Genomic DNA, 22,259 nt, shown 5'->3' on the forward strand with positions numbered 1-22,259 from the left:
CCTCTGCAGGCTGCCCTTTTCTGTGATCCCACCAGGCAAATAACAGGCCCTAAACGAGGGGCGCAGAGAGCAGAAGTGATTTGGTTTGTATAGGGGCACTATTGATTTAATTACATGGCTCTGTTGAGTCAGACTTAGGTGCACAGGGATTAATTGGTCGTCACCATGATTTGGACCCTGCTAATCAACATGCAGGATGCCACGCACAGCTCTGCAAACAAGCATGGTGGGAAGCAAAGAGATAGAGAAACATTTAAGGAGAGGGATGGAAAGATCAGGATTGGCTCAAGCAAATAGTGCCAGGAGCTCTGGAACTCGAGGTGATGTACACTGGCCAAGCGTTTAATAAATGCATGTGTAGTTTCTGCAAAATAATGAGAGTGTACATACCCCGAGTTAAATCGGTCCTTAAACCAGTCCTTTTCCCCAATAAATTAACCTTCATGTTCTGTTGAGATTTACTATTTACTGTCTTTATTTTTGAGGCCCATAGACCACTGTGATGTAGGCTACTCATAAAAATAATAATGATATTATTTTGTAATTAACCTCTTATTTTAAATTCAAATTATTTTCTCTTGAGAAAAAGAACCTAGTAATCTCAGCATCTCTTTTTTGTGCGTTTCAGAAAAGATTTCAATAATGCCTCGAGCTGTGCTCAAACATTTCAATATGAACCGAAATAAGCATTCTCCAAAGACCAAATTATCTGAGCTATGCTGTCCACATCAATTTTATAGCTCAATACTATTAACAATTGATTTACAAAGTCTAATTTTTAAGACAAAAATCTGACACAGAGACATAACTAAAAAATAGTCCTAATTTAATGATTATTTCATACTGTGTTTTTATAGAACATATATATATATATTTAATATATGTTCCTCTAATTAACTCAAAACTCTAAATTATTGAAGATTTAACCCTCTGTTGTAAAACTAAGTTAATTGCTTGTTTGTGAGGTCAATTTGACCCCAGCAAAAAAAAAAAAAAACATTGTACAATGTGAACAAATCCAAATAGAAAATTGGCAGTTGTTGACTTCTGTGCACAATAGAAATATACTAACTAGTTAAATATTTCAAATTTTTTCTCTGTATAACCTGAAAAATGTCAGAATGAAAGTTAATTGCATTTTATCATGTTTTGTGTCTAAGGTCACTTGATGGGCCCCCATCATACTTTTTTGTACTGATTTTTGTGATGGAGGACATTTGCGTGTTTTTAAGGCAAAATCTAATTTATAATAAGTTCTCATATGATTATACATCCCTCAATCAAACAAAGTATGTGTATTGCATATATTTTTAAACTATCAAAATGGCCTTGGGGTCCCCAAGCAGAACATGAGGTTTAAAAGTTAAAGAGATAGCGTACTATTTACTATTTGATTTGGAACCAAGTTGGATTGAACATGTGCACTTTGTTGGTTGTTAAACATTTTGCTCATTAGATTAGTTTCATTTTTACTTATGCATTATTACTCATAAATGTTCTATGTATGCAGTAGTTTTACATAACTCCTTTTCTGAGACTGGTTGTTATCTCTATCTTTGAGTGATTACTTAATGAGGTTTGTCAAAAAGTCAAGAATGCACTTAGTGTGTGTTCCTCCCAGATGTGCGTCATATTTATTCTTGTGCACAAGTTTAACTCATCTTGTGTTTTGTCAGGTGTTCGGGACTCCGTATCACACACGCCGCAGACAGGTGACCCCTCTCAAACAGCTGAACCTCCTGTCCTGCTTGACCTCCCCACAAACAGATCTACAATACCGTGAGTCAACAAGCACACATCCACAAAACCCACATTCCTCTGTTCAGCGTGTCTTGAGTATTTTGAATTGCAGAGGTAGTGATCCATCATTTGGGAGGAGAGTATGTACGCACTTCATAATGCACCCGCGACTGCACTCAGCCTTCCTGAAGCAAATGCCAGAATGACACAAATTATAGACTCAATTCCTGACTCCTAGTAAGCAAGAATTTAGCTTCTCAGAGAGAAGCCTGCACCTCTTTATTTTCCTCTCTCTCTATCTTCACGGTCGACGTGTGAGACAGGTAGATTTAGTTTGACAAAGGTCAGTAATATAGTCCTCTCAGAGAGTTCAGCTAATAAGCTGTGAATGAAGATCTTTGTTAATAAAGTGTCAGGCGAGTTCCCGCTCACAAAAGCAGCTCTGTCACCGTAATTGCTCCATCATTAGCATCCCAGCCACGTCAAAGTGCTAAGTCAGTCATTAGCCGAGGGGATAACGCATTCAGAGATTCTGTTGCCAGCAGGTGATAACATCTCCTTTAATTTGCCCGATCTGAAACCAAACACATAAAAAGGGACATTCGGGACTGGTTGGACATAGCCATAGCTAGCCAAAAATATTCATATACAGACTTGCAATAAAATAGGGCTAGCACTTTAAAAAAAATCACCAGTGGCTTGTGCTTATTCTAAAGGTGGATATTTAAAGGTGCTCTATGTAAAAAATAAAATAAAATAAATGTACTAAAGCATAAAATACATAATATGTTTTCAGAGATGTAGGAAGTTCAAACACTTGTTTCTCTGAAAACAGCCAGTGATTCTACTTTGAAATGTGCATTCTGTGTCAGAATATCTGTTTTGTTTTGGTCTGTGTGATCCCACCCACTGCTGGTTTACCTAATAGTATTTGGACACCCCGGGTTGCCAGTTGGCGGAAAACACAGCGATAGAAGCCAGCAAACTAAATGGTACAGAGATCGCAAATTATATCCGACCCAAAATTCCTTAGAAATAAAAACATTGCAAATAAAACAATTAGCTGATCAACTTATACTGTAAGGCTCATTGCTTTCCATTTTCAATTACGCTCGTCATCAATCTGGCAACCCGTGTGAGCATTGAGTCTGAGGGGATGGGGGAATATCTCAATCCAATCATTTTAATCACATTATGAAATAAAAGTTTTTCTCTAATACACATTAGCCACAATTATTGGTACCCCTAGAAACTCTTGTGACTAAAATATCTCTAAAGTATATTCCCTTCATATTTACAGTTTTTATCCCAGGGTGACTAGGAACATGAAATTATCCAGTCATGACTTCGTTTCACAAGAGTATAAATATGAGGTAAACACAAAAGCCAAATTCCCTTAATCATCTATCACAATAGGTCAAACCAAAGACCAAAGAATATAGTTCTGATGTGCAGCAAAAGATTGTTGAGCTACACAAAATAGAAAGTGGCTATAAGAGACTATAGCAATCAACAGAAAATGTTACAAATCTGCATGGAAGGCGATGCATCTGTATATTGTCTTAATGCACGGCAAGGAGAATAGTTTGAGTGGCCAAAGACTGTTCAAGAATCACAGCTGAAAAGAGCTTGCAGAAAATAGTTGAGTCTTGGCCTTAAAAAAATATATCAAACAGCATCTACATCAGTTGTTTGGGAGGGTTTCAAAAAAATCCTCTGCTCTCATCCAAAAACAAACTCCTGCACTGTCAGTTGTCACTACTGGAACTTCAAACAGGACTGGGTTCTATGGTCAGATAAAACCTAAAAAAAAGTGTTTTTTTGGCAGCAAAACTCACGGGTCTGTTGCACACAAAAAGTACCCCATGTGTGTACTATTAAATACTACTGGATCTTAATGGATGTGTGTCTATTGTTCTGCTGGAGGTCCTGGACATCTTGTTTAGATACATGGCAATCATGGATTCTATCACATACCAACAGATACAAAATCAAAATGCTCGCGTTCGCTCTGGACAAGAGTGTTAGTTGAATACTCAGTTTCTTACTCTCATGACACATAACAAAACAGCTAAAAGTATTCCTAAATGTTGGACCTTTTATTGAAAGTAGCCTAAAAGTATTGAAAGTATTTTTGTAATTCCGCTAGCTGTCACTAGTGTCGCGGGAACTACAAACTTCACCTTTAAAGGGGTGGTTGATTATGATTTCACTTTTCTTACTTTAGTTAGTGTGTAATGTTGCTATTTGAGCATAAACAACATCTGCAAAGTTACATCTCAAAGTTCAAAGCCAATCAAAAGCCAATTATAGCCAATTATAAATTTAAAAAAATAAGTAAATGATAATAAATAAGTAGCCTATAATAAATAAGTATTATAATTAAATATAAGCAAGTTGAAATAATGCAAATTGATGACAGACTGTCTATTAAAAACCTCGGATAGTTACAGTAGGTCTGTCTTTAACACTTAAAAAATAAATCACTTGATAAATTTCCCTATGGAAAAAATTAAATACTATGAAAATAGTTTCAGTAATGAATGTAAAAAAAAAATCCATTAGTCTAGTTAGTTTTGTAAAAAATACAATGTGATTTTCGTTGATGGAGCACATTTTTCCCCCCTCTGTAACTGGCACAGCTTTAAAGAAAATTTGTCGTTTGGCAAATAAATAAATGACGGAGAGTTACATGCGTATTACCAATTTTTTATTTTTTATCAGCTTTATTGAACACATCAAACAAGGGAATTTATAGTAATTTATAGTGTTATTATTAATGAGCTAGTCCACAACTGGCTTGGAAACGCACGACCCTGGTAGAAACACAAATACTTCTACTAGTGAATGTCTTGTGCTCTACCTTCACACTCCTTAAGTTTATCTATCTCTTTTTTTTTTGTATTTTCTCATAGACCCGACCGTGATGCCCCTGACCGATGCACTAGCCACTTTGATGCTGTTGCCCAGATTCGAGGGGAGGCCTTCTTTTTCAAAGGTAAGAACACCCAGAAGTCCAGAGTGAAATCAATAGATACTAGCAATTAGTGTTGGGTCCGAGTCCACCTTTGTCGAGTCCGAGTCGAGTCCAAGTCCTTAACAACCGAGTACAAGTCCAAGTCCGAGTCCAAAGAGGGTCGAGTCGGACTTGAGTCCGAGTCCTTAACATCCGAGTCCGAGTCGAGTCCGGCCGAGTCCACAAAGATTTAAATGATTTGAAATTGACCTTTCACAAAGACCCGCCCCTCTTGGTTACTGTTGCTACGTCCGACAAGCCATTCCTCTCTCACTCCACATGTTCTCGGTCGGAGCAAAGAGGACACTAACAATGTGCCAACAGACAAGACAGAGCAGGGTACTTTTGGTTTGAAATAAAGTCTCAGCTTTCAATTTTTTTAATTTTTATGAAATTCAAACGATAAATACTGTTTTGTGGTGCTTTAATGTGTAGGCCTCAGTTCAAGCAGCACGTGAACTGATAATCTCTTCTAGTTATATCACAAATTAAACATAAATGAACATCAGAACTGCAAAAAGAAATCAATACACACTATTTTTCAAGTTCAAGTCCACTGCCTTTAATCTACTAACTGATTTGGTTTGTTTGTCGAACAAAAATGGCGTGTATCTGCATTATAATTGGTCAGATCACCTGTCAATCAAATCCCGGCGAAAGGTCTCAACACTGAGCTCTTAAATTAATATTTTAAACCTTACAAAATGATTGCAATGTATAGTTACAGTCATACGTTTACCTATTGTACATCTTTTAGAATCTGCAAGGTAATGCTTAATAATGCAACACGATGCATTAAGAGCCAGGGGTAAACTTTTGAGCAAGATGATGATGTTTAAATTTTTCTTATTGTGTTGTACATGCTAATATCTTATTTAGCCTCTGAAGGGTTGGACTAAATTAATGAATGCATTTTTAAACTAATAAGACCAATTTACACTAATGATCCAGTTCAAAAGTTTACACCTCTTGACTCTTAACGGATGCTTCCTTCTTGTGCATCACTAAATGTTTGCAGGGTTTGTAATAGTTGTGTATGAGTCCCTCAGTTGTCACCAGTGTGAAAGTATGGATCTTACAATCATAGTCACTGCTAGTAAGGAGTCAAATATGCAGAAGATGCTGGAAAAGCAAAGAATGTGCAGGAGCTGGATGATTTTTTCTCAACCATAAAAAAAAAAAAAAAAAAAAGTTGTGGATCATTCAGGTAATGACACAATATTAAAATCGAGCCTATGTAATTTGTCTTTATTTTGTGTTTGTATTTTATTTAGGTTATTAAACATCTGTTATGTGAAAAAGCTTTTTCAGGGCAGTACTAAATAGAAACAATGTGTATGATCCGTCTTATTAAAAAACATATAAAAATAACATTTTGGAGATTCTGCAAGGTGTATGTAAACTTATGACTAAAGTATAAATGCAACAAAAATGATAACATTATTAGACGCCAAAATGTTGCTATGGTTATCATGTTCTTATGTTGCTGTGTCAAATCATCGCAATTTCATGACTCAAAGGACAAAAATTAAGTGGATTCAATCCCACATTTAAATGCAGTTATCACACTTTATAATTTACAGTGTGAACGTAACCACTGGTCCTCTAGAAGTATGAAAAACAAAACTATTTAGATTGTCAACAGCGCTCCCTTTAAGCCATCACTTACCGCGTTCGGCACTCTCCCTAAAACTCTCGTCATAAACACTGACTGAAGTTGTCCGCACTGCACAGTGAATATCTTATTTATATTGCGTCTAGAGAGACTTTGTTGTTTATGAGGGGATTTGCGAAAGGATAAAGCTCGTGCTGATTCTAAACATACATTTTGAGCGAATTATTCGCATGCGGACTCTAAAACGCCTCTGATTTGCCACTGTGTTTATGCACTTAACTGTGATTGGCTACAATGCTCAACGCTGAAACAACGTTGTTTCGTTTCGTTTTTGAATTAAAAAAATTCACAAAATTTCGTGTTGTGTCATCCAGTGCCCGGACTCGACTGGACTCGGACATTTTTCCGAGTCTAAAATGTCCCGAGTCCGTGTCAAGTCCGAGTACAAATTCATTCGAGTGCGTGACAAGTCCGAGTCCATTCAAAATTGGACTCGAAACCGGACTCGAGTCCGAGTCCGAGTTCGAGTACCCCAACTCTACTAGCAATTGACAATGTATGAGGTTCTCCATCCTTTTGTGTGTATAAATTACAAAACAACGGTATTAAACAAAATCTTAACCTGTATTTGTGTCTTGTTTTCTAATATTTTGACATTTTTTAAATAAAATTAATTTAATTGAATGCATAATTGCCTTAGATATTATAGAAAAAATGTATATGAATTTATTCCTGATCACTGGGAACCTATCCTGGGAAAAATTGCACTGGCTTCCTGTTAGTTTTCGTATTGATTTTAAAATTCTCATGCTCACTTATAAGGCCTTGAATAGTTTGGCCCCTCAGTATTTGTGTGAGCTTTTAACCCCCTACACTCCTACACATGCTCTACGCTCTTCTGAAGCTGGTCTTTTAACTGTCCAAACGCGGCTAAAAACTGGGTGATCTGGCTTTTTCTTCTTTGGCTCCTAAATTGTGGAATTCCCTGCCCTCTGAGATTAGGAATGCAGAATCCCTTAGTGTTTTTAAATCGGTCCTTAAAACTGACTTTTTTAGGGTAGCTTTTATGCGATTCATGTGATTACTTAGTTTGTTTTATATTGGCTTTTTATTTTTATTGTTTGGTTAGTTTATACTGCCTGTACTGTTATGTGTATCTTTTAATTTGATATTTTTATGTAAAGTGCTTTGAGATGCTACTTTTAAAGGCGCTATATAAAATAAAGTTTATTATTATATTGTTGTCAGGCGACATATCTTGAATTTTAGGTTACTTTTTTTACTTTAAGGCGAGACACTACAGGTGAATAGGGTACAATTTAAAAATAATAGATATCACCATGAAACTTCCTCAGTTGATTACTTACACAAGCTCATAAAAAAAATTTATTACAAGTTTTTGAAATTTGTATGTTTAATTATGCAAATTAGGTATTATCTCATTAAATATGCACACTTTTGCATATATTTTCGGTAGATAGATCTGAACATATGATAAAGCCAGGTGCAAAATTATTTTTTCATTTTGTTTACACACAAGATGAAAAAAGATGTTCAGAGGGATTTCAGGATATATGCTTTCATTACCTAGGAAATCGTCTCTGGTTACTCACGTAACCGTAGTTCCCTGAGAGGAGGGAACGAGACATTACGTATGGGGAAATCCATTTTCCTCGAATTATGAAGTCTGATTTGAATAACTCTTTTGCTTGCAAATAGCCAATGAGCAATTGAGGAGTGTCAGCCAATCAGGTGATGGCGGGATCGCCATTGGCTATTTGCAAGCAAAAGAGTTATTCAAATCAGACTTCATAATTCGAGGAAAATGGATTTCCCCATACGTAATGTCGAGAGACCGACTCGATAAGGGAACTAAATATACTGTCCATAGCCTTAAAAAATTGATTTTCGCCATATTTTTTGGATTGAAATGTCCCATAAATCAGGCCAGGAATGATTTATTAACAAATCCCTCTGAACATATCTTCAGAATACTGCTAAGTGTATAACTGGGAAATTTGGTGTACATCGGTGCTACATAGGCTGAGATGTTTCTACTGGAGAATGACAAAAAACTAATTTTGAGAAAAAGGCATTTAAAGATTTTCAATGTAAAAAATCATACTTTTTTAGTGGAAACAACTATTTACTGACATATAGCATATAAGCATATAAATAATTAGCAACAACAATACAAACCACCTAAATCACATCAAAACTTATAAACACAGCATTTATGGCCTTTAACTGAGCAGAAAAACAGTCAAAAACACACATCTAAATGTCAGAGCGTGTCACGTGTTGCATCTGAACCAATCACGTTGTCAGAAATTGACATCAGCCAATGAGATTTCGCTTTTAGGGTTAAATGCCCATTTTACTTTCACGATTGGTTGCTGATTAAAAGGAAATTACCATATTTGGATCCGACAGCATTGTACAGAAGAGAGAGAGCTTTTCAGACGTGTGCGTGATTAAAGGAAGAACAAGTGTAGACAAAGTGTAGTAAAATAAAGACCTAAATGTGTATTTTGGACTTTTTTTACCACAAGTCTGAAAGAAGACATGTTATTGAAGACAAATAGCCCAAAATCTCAAAATTGACCAGTTGAAAAAAAAACGGTGTTTTTGCCTGCCGTGTCTTGCCTTCATTTTCTTGCCCCATTATATCTCCCATTTGCCAGTGGGGTAAGAAGATATATTACGTGATAATATTATATTATCAAGATACACTTTTTTTTTTTTTATTCTATTTCATTTTATTTAAAATTAAAATAAAAGTAAATATTTGCTTCTTATGTAAATGTACTGTATCTTGAAATATTGATAAAGAAAGTAATTATCATTATTAAACTTCAAATCGGTTTTGTGGGGCACTATTTAATTTCTTGAACTGCTGTTCAATTGTTTTTGTTTTCTTGTTTAGCCATTAATGTGCTGTCTGCATTTTGATACATCATCATTTGTGCGTTCTATTTGTTTGGCTGATACTGCCAGCTGGGTACACTCCTACCCACTGCCCCCGGGCAGGCAGCAATTCCTCGCTTTATTTAACCGATGTCCCTCATACATCATGTGATAGCACATAATTACATAAACACACAAATAATCACACGTTCTTGCTGTCAAACCTCTCGTCAGGGAAATATTTTTGGCGTCTGACACGTGAAAAGCACCTGGTGTCGTTAAGGCCAGCTCAGATCCATCGCTTCTGGAGAGGTCTTCCTACCAACCTGGACAGTGTGGATGCTGTATATGAGAGACCTGGAGACCATAAGATTGTGTTCTTTAAAGGTAAATGCCTGAATTCAAACTTTTATTAAAATATGATTTAACATCTCCCTTCAATGCACCTTTTGCATATTTGTTACTACATTATGACTGGTTTGTCTCACCTTAAGTATTACACTTTGGCACATAACTCATTCTGAACTGTTTTAGACATGAATGGTACCTGAAGTCATGCAGCTTATCTCAGATGTAATCATTTTCAAAAAATATATAACATTTATAGAATATACCTTAAATAAGTTCATGGTTGCAACTTAATATTGTTCAGTGATTTAAACTGAAACTTGATTTAAACAATGAATAAGAAAATAAGTTGTAGTAACCTAATGAAATTTTCTTGATTACTTTGAAACATTTAGTGTTGATTACTAAATAGAAATTTAGTGTTATTTTATGTATTTTTTAGTAAAGGGAAAAACCTGTTAGTGTTTAATACTGTTATGCTTGACATTTTAAAGGTGCTGTATCTATTTTTTTAAAGTCTAAAGCATAAAAGTACCATAATGTGTTTATAGAGATTTAGCAAAAATGCTAAGTTCAAATACTTGTTTCTCCAAAAAAAAAAAAAATGCTACAGCCAGTTATTCTACTTTGAAATGTGTGTTCCGTGTCAGAATGTCTGTTTTTGTTTTGGTCTGTGTGATTCCGCCCAATGCGGGTTGCGGGTTATATACACCCCGGGTTGCCGGTTATATACACCCCGGGTTGCCCGTTGATGGAAAACACAGCGTATTGCACCGAGCAAATGAACAAGGTCATGAAAATTGCAGATTCTACCTGACCTAAAAATTAGCTGAACAATTTGTAGTGTAAAACTCGTCAATTTCCATTGTCAATTGCGCTTGTTCCTGTTACATGTCCTCAATCTGGCAACCCGCATGATTGCTGAGTCTGAGGATGAATGGGTGGGGGAAACAACTCTTTCCAATCATTTGAATTTGGACTGAAATGCCCATTTCAACCTAGCTGTAAATATTACATACTGCACCTTTAAATAAGTTTCTATTATGGATATTACGTTTTTGTGGTTTCCATTGTTCTAAATATTAGTGCTCTTGGTTAGGTTGTAGGTGCCCATATGAAGGTAAATACAATTTTATTTATATAGCACTTTTAACGCAACAATGCAAAGAGTGCTTTATACGATTTAAAAACACAATCATTAAAAAACATTAATGAGGAGCTATACACAGTACATGAAGAAACAAAATATAATATAAAATATCAAAATATTTATCGTCAAATTAACAAATGAAGTTTTCAGCCAAAATTTTAAAACAAATACACATTCAGATGATCTAATATCACCTGGCAAACTCTTCCATAGTTTTGGAGCCCTCACAAACGCTCCATCTCTAAACGCTTCATTCTAGTTTTTGGAACAGCCAGCAGCTTGTTAAAAGAAGATCTAAGACATCTCTCTGATTCATAAGGTCCCAGGATCTCAGTTAAATAGGTGCCAAACCATTTAAAAGCGTTACATGTCAACAATAAAATCTTTATATAAATCCTTATATAAACAGGTAACCAATGTAAAGAAGCTAAAACAGGTGTAATAATATGAATAAGTATACAGCACATTGACTATATGAGAAATGATATCTTATTAAATTAAATAAGTTGTATTTAGTATCTGTTTGTTCTAACTGAAATATATAGAAAAGTATAGATTGAAATAGCAACCGCTCAAAACACCTTAGCCTTGTGGTGTTGTTTTGTGCAACACATTTCCTTCAGAAAATGGTCAAATCTAGTTTCACACTGTTTGTTGCTTTCGTGCAGTATTTAAAAAAAAAATACTGTATTTAATTCCAGACATTTTAAGCAAAATGCTCCCTAGAGCATAAACACTGCACTCTTACAAAAATTCTCTAAATGATTGGAATTTAAAGCTCTCGAGTTATGAAAATGTCATTTTTAATAAGAGTTTTCACTATAAAGCGAACAATGTCCTTCAAAGATATAAAGCAAGAGTGTTTTGAAGCTCAAAAGCACTGAGGTAAAAAGAACATATTAAATATTTAAAGCACTAAAATGCATTTCACAGCAGGTCAGTGTTTTCTAATCTGGTCTGTTAGTAAAGAAAGCCTTTACCATTTCACACCTCACAAGAAGTTGTTCTCACTTCTTTAGGAGGGAAATATTGGGTGTTCAAGGACAATAACGTTGAAGAGGGCTACCCGCGGTCTGTCGGTGACTTTGGGCTGCCCGTGGAAGGAGTAGATGCAGTATTTGTTTGGCTGCACAACGAGAAGACGTACTTCTTCAAGGAAAACCGTTACTGGCGCTACGATGACCATCTGCATCACATGGACCTCGGCTACCCAAAAGACACGGCGCTGTGGAAAGGGATCCCACCCCAACTGGATGATGCCATGCGGTGGTCTGACAGTAAGCATTGTGAATCGTATTTGGTCTCTTGAATTTTAAGCAGCTCTACTGGATCTTATTTTTATTTCAATGCTAGTTTATTCCGGTTAGCTGTTTAACTAGGTAGCGAAGAGCATAGCTACACAAAATGTACTCCTAAAAGTTGACAAAATCAGCTTTTAGCAGATATAATATTTTGATTGTAATCGATTGAATTTTTGTCTCATTCTCTACACACAGATGTCCAATAAAATTATGATAAAATCTGATAAAATTAGAACATCCCCTCCTCATAAATAATAATTACTGCTTATAAATCAGTGTTATGTTAGTATTATTTCTATCTATACTATTATAGTATTTATTCATATTTTGTATTTTTTTAGTTTAAGTTTTTTTTTCATTTAGCTTTAATTTATTTTGTTTCAGTTATAGTCATTTTAGTACTTTAACTTAAACATGTTTAAGAAGACAACACTTCTAGACGTTTTTTTATGTTTAAGTTTTTCATCTTATATTTATTTTTTATTTCAATGAACAAAAACCATTTTTATTAGTTTTAGTTAACAATAACAACAATCGAAAACAAAGGAAAGAATACTGAGCTTATCAAGAAAATAAAAAGGCAGTGGCTATTTGCACTAATTTAGCCATAGATGCTAAGATAGGAGTATTTTCTTTTGCATGAAGTGTAAATAGTAGTGAGATGCTGTTTATACTTTGTGCAAATAGTGGCAGATACTATTTGCACCTCAGTGTATTGTATTATATATTATAAAACAGTATGAAATTATTTATTTAAATCATAAATGGATGCTGCTTTATTGGGACATTACTTGTACTTGACATTACCTCCCCTACACCTACCCGTAACACACTTTAGGATGATATTTAATAAATATCATATTTTCTGCTCTGAGCTGATATGCGATGGGAAAAGGGAGAAGAATGAGTACGGGAAAAGGCGGGTTCGAACTCTGGTCAGGCATGTCAAAAGCTAACGCCACTTCTCCTGTTATCAGATGTGTTTCTTTTATCATTTAGTCTAAACCAGACAATGGTGGGTAGGGTTAGTGTAAATAGCCACTGCCAACAAGGCAGGCTATTTGAACTTGGTGTAAACAGGCATTCTAAAATAAACATTAAATCATAAAAAATAAAAAAACATTTTTTACCACTTTCCTTCTAAAATTCAAATTCTAATATTATCTTCCAATACATATCTAGTAGCATCTCAAAAAAACGACTCTTTAAAGCGTTATACATCATATAAAGACACTGTGTACAGTTGTACAACCCCAATCCGCCTTGGAAGAAATGGTTTTATTTGGATGTAGAGGCTGTTAGCCATGCAGGTGTTTTGATTGTGTGGTTGTCATAGCAGCAGTTTTAAGGTCTATGTGAGCAGAATGGAGAAAGGGGCATAATGTCCTGTCATGCCTAATGCACAGCATTGTGTCTAATGCACAGTGAGCTCTTCGTGGTGTCCTCAAGGATGAAGACCAGGCAGCTGCAATGTTGTGGTGGATCACTAGAAGCCTGTTAAATAAAAGCAAAGCTTCAAAGCAAAGATTCAATTGACCATATGTCAGCAAGACTTGTAGAAAGCCTATTTCTGATAGGAAAGAAGTGCAGGCCATTCCCCCCTTTTTCTTTTTCTTTTCACAGAGTTTAGGATGGTCGCATAGATGAGTATGATTTATCAGGATGCATGTTTCAGTGATATATTAGGACATTTACTGTATGTGTGGTATTCCAACCAAGTAATTACATCCAGCACCTGTAATTAGCATTGAAGCTTTTTTTAAAAATTTCAAATGTCACCCACGAGTGAAACATACCATTTGTATGAATGTGAAGGTCAGTTATTTTGCATATTATGCATAATGTTAGCCTATAAAGACATGCAGGTGAATGTTTTTTTGGACATTGTGTCATGTCTTGTTGTTTTTTTCCTTATCGTCTCATGCCAAATGTATAAAATGGCAAGTTTGGCTGTTTTATATCCCTAAAAAATCATCTTTGCAGTTTTGCACATTGCTAATTCCCTTACAAGCACAGTTTTAACCGTCTTTAGGATAACTATAACAATAAAAATATAGCTCTAAAAATAATTTAAACGATAAAAACTTTGACAGCCAGTCAGAATCCATTCTGCTTAAAGAGGCAGACGACAAAACTGCAGCGCTCTTAGAATAAACAGAACGATAATCGTACCCTGATGCGGACGCTAATGTAGTAGTCATTATATTATCTTTACAGTTATCGTTCTTGGTGTGAACGGACCTTTAGGTTCCACTTGATGCACCAGATCTTCTTCCCTGCTGTGGTGACTGTAGGCAGAATGAGGGGCAGAGAAGTTGTCTCATCAGGTGTTGGTCTCTGAGGCTTTGCTAGCCCCACAGGAAGAGCTTTGAACGAGGAGTGAGGGCCGGCCACACTAAAGTGACAGTCCCCGGCCTCCACGGGAGCGAGGAACTATTAAGCCTGTGGAGGTGCTGGCAACAGTATCCTGTTCAAATAGACAGCACTGACGGCCCATTTCACCTGCAGAGTGAGACAGAGAGAGATAGTAAAGCTCTTGTTCAGATTGGACAAATGGTTAGGTTGAACCGGAGGAAAAGCTTTTCATCAAGAGGCAAAATATGGAGGTCTCCATTTGTGTGTCTAGACTCTATCTGGGCTATTGTCTCATGTTTCCTCTCATCCCCCAAAAAACATGATTTACTGTCAGATGAGTAGAGTGTTGAAATAGGTTTTAAAAATACATCATTCCAAACCCATATAAGACTTTCTTCTTTGGAACACAAAAGGAGATATTTAGCAGAATTTCTAAGCTGCTCTCTTCCATATGATGAAAGTGGATGGGGACCAAGCAAAGGACAAGCTCCCAAAAAGAAGAAAAGCACCATAAAAGTAATCCGTACGAGTCTGTGATCTGATGGCTTCCTGTGAGGAAAACACCAAATGTGACCCGTGCTTGCAAAATTAGTTGGAATGAGTACATTTTTTAAAAATTAGTTGTTATTTTTACATTGGTTCTCTATTAAAAAAAATGATGTTTGATTTTTTGGAATCGGACCAAAAATTAGATACACCTGTTTGAAATCGATAGTCAGCAAAGTAAATTTTGAGAAAAATCACGTTAAAATTTTCTAAGGTTTCCAAAACAAAATCACCTAGCAACCAAACATTAAAATCCATGGTAATAACACAAAATTTGGCACACACCAAGTCAAAACCAAATTTCCATAGGAAAAATGTATTCAACTTTTTTACTATACCACAAATATTTGATCAACATTAATGAAACAGACAGCCCATAATTTAAGACCTACTGTACCGCACGGATCTAATATAATGATACCACCAGATGTTTTTCCCCAACAGTTCACCAAACATTCACATAACAGATATTTTGAATTACTGTATTTCTGAGTATATGTGTATATTGGGATCGCGCGATGTCTTTATGCACACGCTTCGTGTCAGTCAGGGCAAGTAAGATCGTTTTGTTTACATCAGCATTAGTCACATATCACAGAAAATCACATTTCATTGGTTCAGACTCCAGATGTCATCGAGAATTCGCTATGAATATTCACAAAGCTGGAATGCTGCGCTTTAAAAAGATAACATTGTAACATTCATTGTACAGAAAAATGGCTAGAATATGTTTTTCATGAAAAGAAATTCATGCAAGTTTTGAAATGCATGAGAATGTTCGTGGTTCTCTGATGCTGGTGACGTGCAGGTTAACATATAAAATTGTATTGTTTTTTATTGTATTGATTGTTTTCATTTTTAAATTAATTATTCATTTTAATTTGACTTAATTACTAGCTTTTTATCAACTCATGAACCCCGTGCAGTTCCCTCAGTTAACATTGAGTTATTTCATTGTTATGAGTTAAAGCTGAGGTCCTGAACTTTTTGTGTGTGTTTAAAATGTATATAATAATCCACATCATGAATCCATTTTCCAAACCGTGTTTTTGTCTTATCCTGAATCACTACGGTACACCTATAATAAGTGTTTATATTCTTGGTTCGGGTCATACCGCTGCGGAGGAACCCCGTACCTGCGTGACTCGTCACAGACATAAACTGAGAGAAGTAGTTCTGAAACAGAAAATAGAGTTGACAAAAGCTATAGAGGGAAAAGTAAAACCATAATGATCTGTATACTGGATGAAAGGAGGTCTGGAAAAATCCATTCTGTGCATCGACCAGTATTTTATTTCTTTGTATTTTCCGCTCTTTCTACCCAGGTGCATCATATTTCTTCAAGGGAAAGGAGTACTGGCGTGTGGCAGGCAGCGATATGGAGGTTGAAACGGGTTATCCGCGTCCCATCGGGAAGGACTGGCTGGTGTGCACGGAAATGCAGTCGGACTCCCCGGAGATGCAGAACAACTCAAACACGAGGCTTCACGGGCAGCACCAAGCAGACCATGCAGAAAATGGCTACGAGGTTTGTTCCTGCACTTCGGACTCAGCCTCCCCGCTGGGGACGCGACTGACCCTCTCGCCCGCCTGGGTGTTAGCGCCACTCTGGACGCTCGCTCTCGCTCTCTCCTCTGCTCCTCTCTGATAAGGGCAGAGCCACAGGCCTGTACTCAAAAAGACTCAAGGAGCAGAACATGCAGCAGCCTGTGGGTGAAGAGAGCAATGAGAGGCTCTGAAAAAGCCTTTCGCCAGCACCGGACTGATGGAATGGACTCAGCACTTCAATCAAGAGAGGGATTGGATCACTTTTTATTTTTTTTTGGTTGATGCTTTTTGTTGTCGTCTTTTTCTGGAAACTGGAAATTCTATTATTATCATCATCATTATTATTAGTGATGCTTCCTATTGCTATCTCAACCCCAAGTAATAGACTTTGGCACATAATTAATCTCACACCGTTTGTGCTACAGACATGGCCTAAATTATATATTAAATGGTGCCGCTCATTGAGGTGTGCTATTAATTTATCAGACCTATTCTACAACTTAACCTGGCAGACAATAAAGCAAGCGGAAAAATTTGACGCAAGCCATATTTAGGACCCAAAATATCAGAGATTAGGAATACATCCATATAAAATGCGACAAATGAGTCTAAACACCCACCGTGGCAACGTGTTTTTCACAGGCAAGCATCACTAACATTTAAAAAAAATGATTGGTAGTAGTATTCAAAACCTGAAAATAATCTTTATCAGATTCATGTAATCATTTTGTTTCAGAATATCAAGAGATATATCAACTAGCTTTCTGAGGCATATCCAGAGCCAGTAATAATAATGATCATGATGATAATGATAATAATGATAGCGATTGTATTAATATTGCTGATATCGGGAAGGTGGTGGAAATCTCACAAATAGGGCTTCCTGCTGGCTGCAGTTCAGAGGCATCATGGGATACCATGAGTCACAACCTTAACCTTCCTCCGCTCCAAGTGCTTTAAGAATCCAGTCACTCATTTTTTATTAGCACTTTTTCTCCGAAAAGCGTAATCCTTTACTTGTTTTACGGGTTTCTAATTGTAACCGTCTCTTCCGTCTGATCCGTCTATTCCCAGTGTCTTAGCATCTTTTTCTTATTATTCTGCCTTGTTCTAAGCAATTATATTTACTCTCATCTTCAATACTGACTGTTTTAGTAATACACCACATCACTCTAAAGCAATGACAGTTACTGATTGCAGTCAACTGTATTTTTGTAATAAACACCACTGATGTTTAGTTCAAGGTCATGCATGATGCTGGATTCACAATGCCTGGATCACCACAGCTAGAAACATGTCACAGCTTTGTTTATACGGTTATTTTTGTCTTCTTACAGTTTTCCCAGTCAGAGAGAGCTGATGACATTGAGAAATACTTAGACTGGGAAGATTCATATCCTGGGCTGCTGAGAGTGCACTCTGATCATATATGGAAAGAAATGCTTATACTATATATAAATACATATACATATAAGGTAAAAACTTCTATGGCAGTTGCAAAAACAATGTACATTCTGAGCTGTCTTTTATAAGGTGAAATATTTTTGTAGAAAAATAAAGAAGTATGAGCAAGCTCGCGTGATGACTGCTGTAATTTCATGACACAACCGAGTTTAAATGCGAGCTCCACGCGGCTATTTCCCCGCAGACATGACAGCCGCTGTCAGAAGACGGCAGGAACCGCATTCGCACCACATTCACCCCGCGATGCCAAAATAACATCAAACCACCAATCAAAATTTTCTTAGCGCTCAGAACTCTGTTGGTATGATATTCCTGTTTGTTTATGTGGAAACACAGTACATGTATTCTGCTGTAACTTTGGTTATTCTGTGCCTGTCTTACTGTAAATCAAGGACAGCGCATATAGCTATTTCATATTGGATATGGAAAGTAACCGTCGCCTTGGTAACGAGCCCACTCCGCATCATATATGGGAAAAGCTGTAGACTTTGTTTGCGTGTGCCTGAATGTGTGTGGGTGCCGAAACAAAGATGTTTTAAAAGTGCTGAAAGCAAAACCAATGACTGAACGATATGTGTCGGTTATCTTCCGGTGGCGATAACCGAAATACTTTGAGCGGTAAAATGTTTCATCAAAGATTGCAGTGCTGCTAATTACCGGCTGCCTGGAGACCGTCTGTGCCCACCGCAGGTAAGCAGAGTGGACATGTTCCAGCTCAGGGACTGTCTGTGTTGTGTGCTGGTGGCGCCTCCAGAAATTTTTCATAGGGGTGGCCAGATGGGGCCACTTAAAATCTTGGGGTGGCACACCAAAACTATAAACCATAATTTCAGAATTGTATTCTACTGTTGTAGTAACCCATACGGAAATGTAATATATGACATATCCCTATATCGCTAGTGATGCTGTCATATATGTTAAATATAACATATCTCTATATTTATGTTAATATAGGGTTTTAACATATATAAATTTGCCATATTAAATGAGTATATTGACATATATTAATATGATGTATATGATTATTATTTATATAATACTGTATGTTTTGACCATATATGTCACCGATATGTTTAATATATGCCAAACTATTTACTATTTATTTCAAGTCTACAGATCAAGTCTACATATCCACATTTAATTTCAATTTCTATCTCATTATCCACATTTCATTTCAATTTCTATCTCATTTTCGAATCTTTTATAAATAAAATGTATTATTTATTATTATTTTACCTCTTCTTGACCAGCTCATAAAAACAAAACAAATACTACACAAATTCTATTTGAAAACTGATAATTATATATGTGACATGTATGTAAAAAAACACTATTATACATACATCAAATATATGGGCTGGTTTTATATGTCAATTGTTCCATTTTCTAATAGGTTTTATATATGGGTATATATATTTTATATATGTGGATATATTTCATATATGTATATTTCATATACCTAGGCTATGTACATATATTACATTTCCGTATGGATAAACCGGCCTGAAGAAAACTATCAGAAAGACTTAAGGAAACTCCTACTGATATACTTTGGTTTATTGTGTTATATTTAACGGACAGTGCATCACGTTGCATGAATTTCTTAAATGAAATAAACAGAGTTCACAAGCAGGTTAATAATAATACACACACTCCATTTCATCATTGCAAATAACACATAGCCTATGACTCGACTGACAAAACTAGGAACTAACAGACACATGAAGTAAATTTATAAAGTCCAACCTTGCACTTGAAAACAATCTAAACTCTGTTATTATGACGCAGCTCTTATTGGTGCGACTACCAGCAGCGAGAGATGTGAGACCCTGCTGGTGGTGACGTAGCTCCGCCCGCAATATCACGCACACAAATGCGAGTGATGCAACAGCCAATGTCGAGTTTTCCCAATTAATGCATGAATTTAACAGCATTATTTAAACTCTGTTACACATATACATGCACCAGCTAACGACGTTAGCTAGGTAACTCTTGTCAAAACATGTCAAAGACACATCAAAAAGCTGTTGTAACAGTATACTGTAACCATTTGGCACTTAAAAAGCAAGTCACGACACATAATTCCCCGTCTTCTTTTACTAAAGAATATTTTTTACTTATTTACTTACCGGTAGTCTTCGTCTTCTTTCTTAACTTCTTTTAAAATTGTTGACCGACGGGCACGCGCTGAGCTGTTGCTGTCTGAGCGCGCAACAGCGGCATGTACGGAGGGGCGGGGGAGGGGCGGGCTACTGTGTGCGATCGAAAGTCTAGATCAGCTTGCCTGCCTGGCTGTGCATTAGGGATGAAATGCATAATGCTACTAAATTTTTTACTGGCCATTGGGGTGGCCAGTGGGGTGGCCAGGAGTCGGCCAGGGGTGGCCACGGCCACCCCTGGCCACCCCCTGGTGGCGCCATTGGCTGGGATCCTGTAAAGTAGCCTACCCTACACCCTGAAATTCAATAGGTTTGGTTTTAACTCTTTTTTTGAAGGTTATAACCTGTTGTAACCAATCTAAATGGTTTTCCGGGTATATAATGTCAACCAGTGCTGTTCAAAATTGAGAGCAAGCGTGAGTTTGAATCGAATTGGACACGCCCACAATAAATTGAATTGGGATTAGGGAAGTCAATTTAGCCTACTGAATTTTACAAACATATTCAACACTGCGTGCATAATGCTTCATGCGAAATAAAGTGTTTTCCACAAGTTCATCTTTTAAATATGAAAATAACTAAATACAAATATATTTTTTTCTTTCTTTTTTTTACTTTTAATGACTTTTCAGATGTAGGCCTTAAAAATGGAACATGGAATTGACCTGTTTAATGCTATTATAGATTATATAATATTTAATTTTTAAGTTAAATATTATATAATCTATTATAGCATTAAACAGGTCAATTCCATGTTTCCTCCTCCAAACAATAATTTCTTAATTATCAAGACAGGCACATGATTGAAAGGTCAGGTTCTAATTTAATTCTCTGAAATAATTTCAATTGCTAATTCAATCCCACCCCCCAACAGAGTATCCTATAAAGAGTTGTTCTCCCCCTCCTTCTCAACCCGTTTCATCAGTTTTTTACTCATTAAGCTGCAAGATTCTGGAAACTGACAATCAAAAAAAAAAAAATGAGTACAATTCTCCCACAATTCTGAATAGACAACTAAAAAAATAACAAGTAATTTATAGAGGTTCTGGCATAATGTTAGTTGCTGCAGTCTATTTACAAAAACATTTTTAATTGATTTGAAAGAATTGTTTTGTTTTTTATCAGTTTGAATAGGCCTACATGGTTCAAGGACTCAATTATAAAGATGTCACTGTTTCATTACTGGAGTGGATGAATCATAATTTTTGAACAAATCTTTTGAATGAATGATTCAATGACAAATTCAACAATGTAATCAATCTTTGTTTGAAGTATCAAGTTACTCTCGAAAGGTGATTTACACTATTATTATTTTTTCACTTCTGTTTGAGATGGTGAAACTGGTTGTCTCCTTCTGTTGCAAGGTTGTAGTTGGGGTTTGAACACTGGTGGGTTATTATTATAGTGTGAACCGTTTAACGGGGTACCAGGAAATGCTCCCTCGTGAGGTTTATCCGTTTGTTTTTAGCTTTATTTTTGCAAAATGATCCACACATGCAAAGTTGGTTGATAACAATCACTTGTTTACAAAGTACCATAGGAAGTCAAATTATCATGGCTTAACATTTTCTTATAGCCTACTGAACATGTTAGTTTCCTGTCATTTTATCAACGCAAATCTTATCACACCTTTGGAGCGCGCTGGTGAACCACGTGCGCCGCCAACGGTGATTCGCGCGCCACTCATGCTTATAAAGGCTCAGATTGCGCGATGTAGGCCTACACAATTAATTAATAGCCTTATTTTATGTTTCGGGCAGAGTAGGCCTACTGGCAACATGCGAGAAGTACCGGCACGCAAGAAAAAAGTGAGGTAGCCTAAAACAAATGTTACTTCAAGCACAGTCGCTTTATCTATTGAGAGAGTAACCTATAGAAATCCCTTAATTTCCCTAAATGACTTTTTAAACAATTATGAACTGGAACGCCCAATCCTCCCGCCCCGGGTATCTATCCATCTGTCACTTTCAGATATGACATCTATCACTTGGTAGCTAGCTATCTATCATTTTTGGGTATCTATCCATCCATCTGTCTGTCGCTTTCAGGTAGGATCTATCCATCACTTTCAGATAGTGTGTGTCTCTATCTATCTATCTATCTATCTATC

At 36.4% G+C, this 22,259-nt stretch overlaps 1 protein-coding gene and 1 long non-coding RNA gene across 7 annotated transcripts in view; one reads left to right on the forward strand and one right to left on the reverse strand.

Annotated features, from left to right (window-relative positions):
• The window catches only part of mmp17a (matrix metallopeptidase 17a), a 109,593-nt gene extending 91,502 nt beyond the window's left edge, over positions 1-18,091 (forward strand). For all 6 annotated transcript variants that reach the window (XM_079585315.1, XM_079585316.1, XM_079585314.1 and 3 more), the window contains 5 exons: positions 1,677-1,779; positions 4,656-4,738; positions 9,513-9,665; positions 11,796-12,053; positions 16,304-18,091. In XM_079585315.1, coding sequence (XP_079441441.1) covers positions 1,677-1,779; positions 4,656-4,738; positions 9,513-9,665; positions 11,796-12,053; positions 16,304-16,626 — 920 coding nt within the window. In that variant the 3' untranslated portion in view covers positions 16,627-18,091. The remainder of the gene's footprint in view (positions 1-1,676; positions 1,780-4,655; positions 4,739-9,512; positions 9,666-11,795; positions 12,054-16,303) is intronic.
• On the reverse strand, positions 12,914-18,732 carry LOC306984195. The gene is made up of 3 exons (XR_013794506.1): positions 18,648-18,732; positions 14,319-14,579; positions 12,914-13,571 (listed from the first exon to the last, which is right to left on the reverse strand). It is a non-coding gene; the product is annotated as an uncharacterized lncRNA (long non-coding RNA).
• Between the last annotated feature and the right edge of the window lie 3,527 nt (positions 18,733-22,259).

This window comes from Phoxinus phoxinus (assembly GCF_949152265.1).
Source record: "Phoxinus phoxinus genome assembly, chromosome: 17".
Taxonomy (NCBI): Eukaryota; Metazoa; Chordata; class Actinopteri; order Cypriniformes; family Leuciscidae; genus Phoxinus; species Phoxinus phoxinus.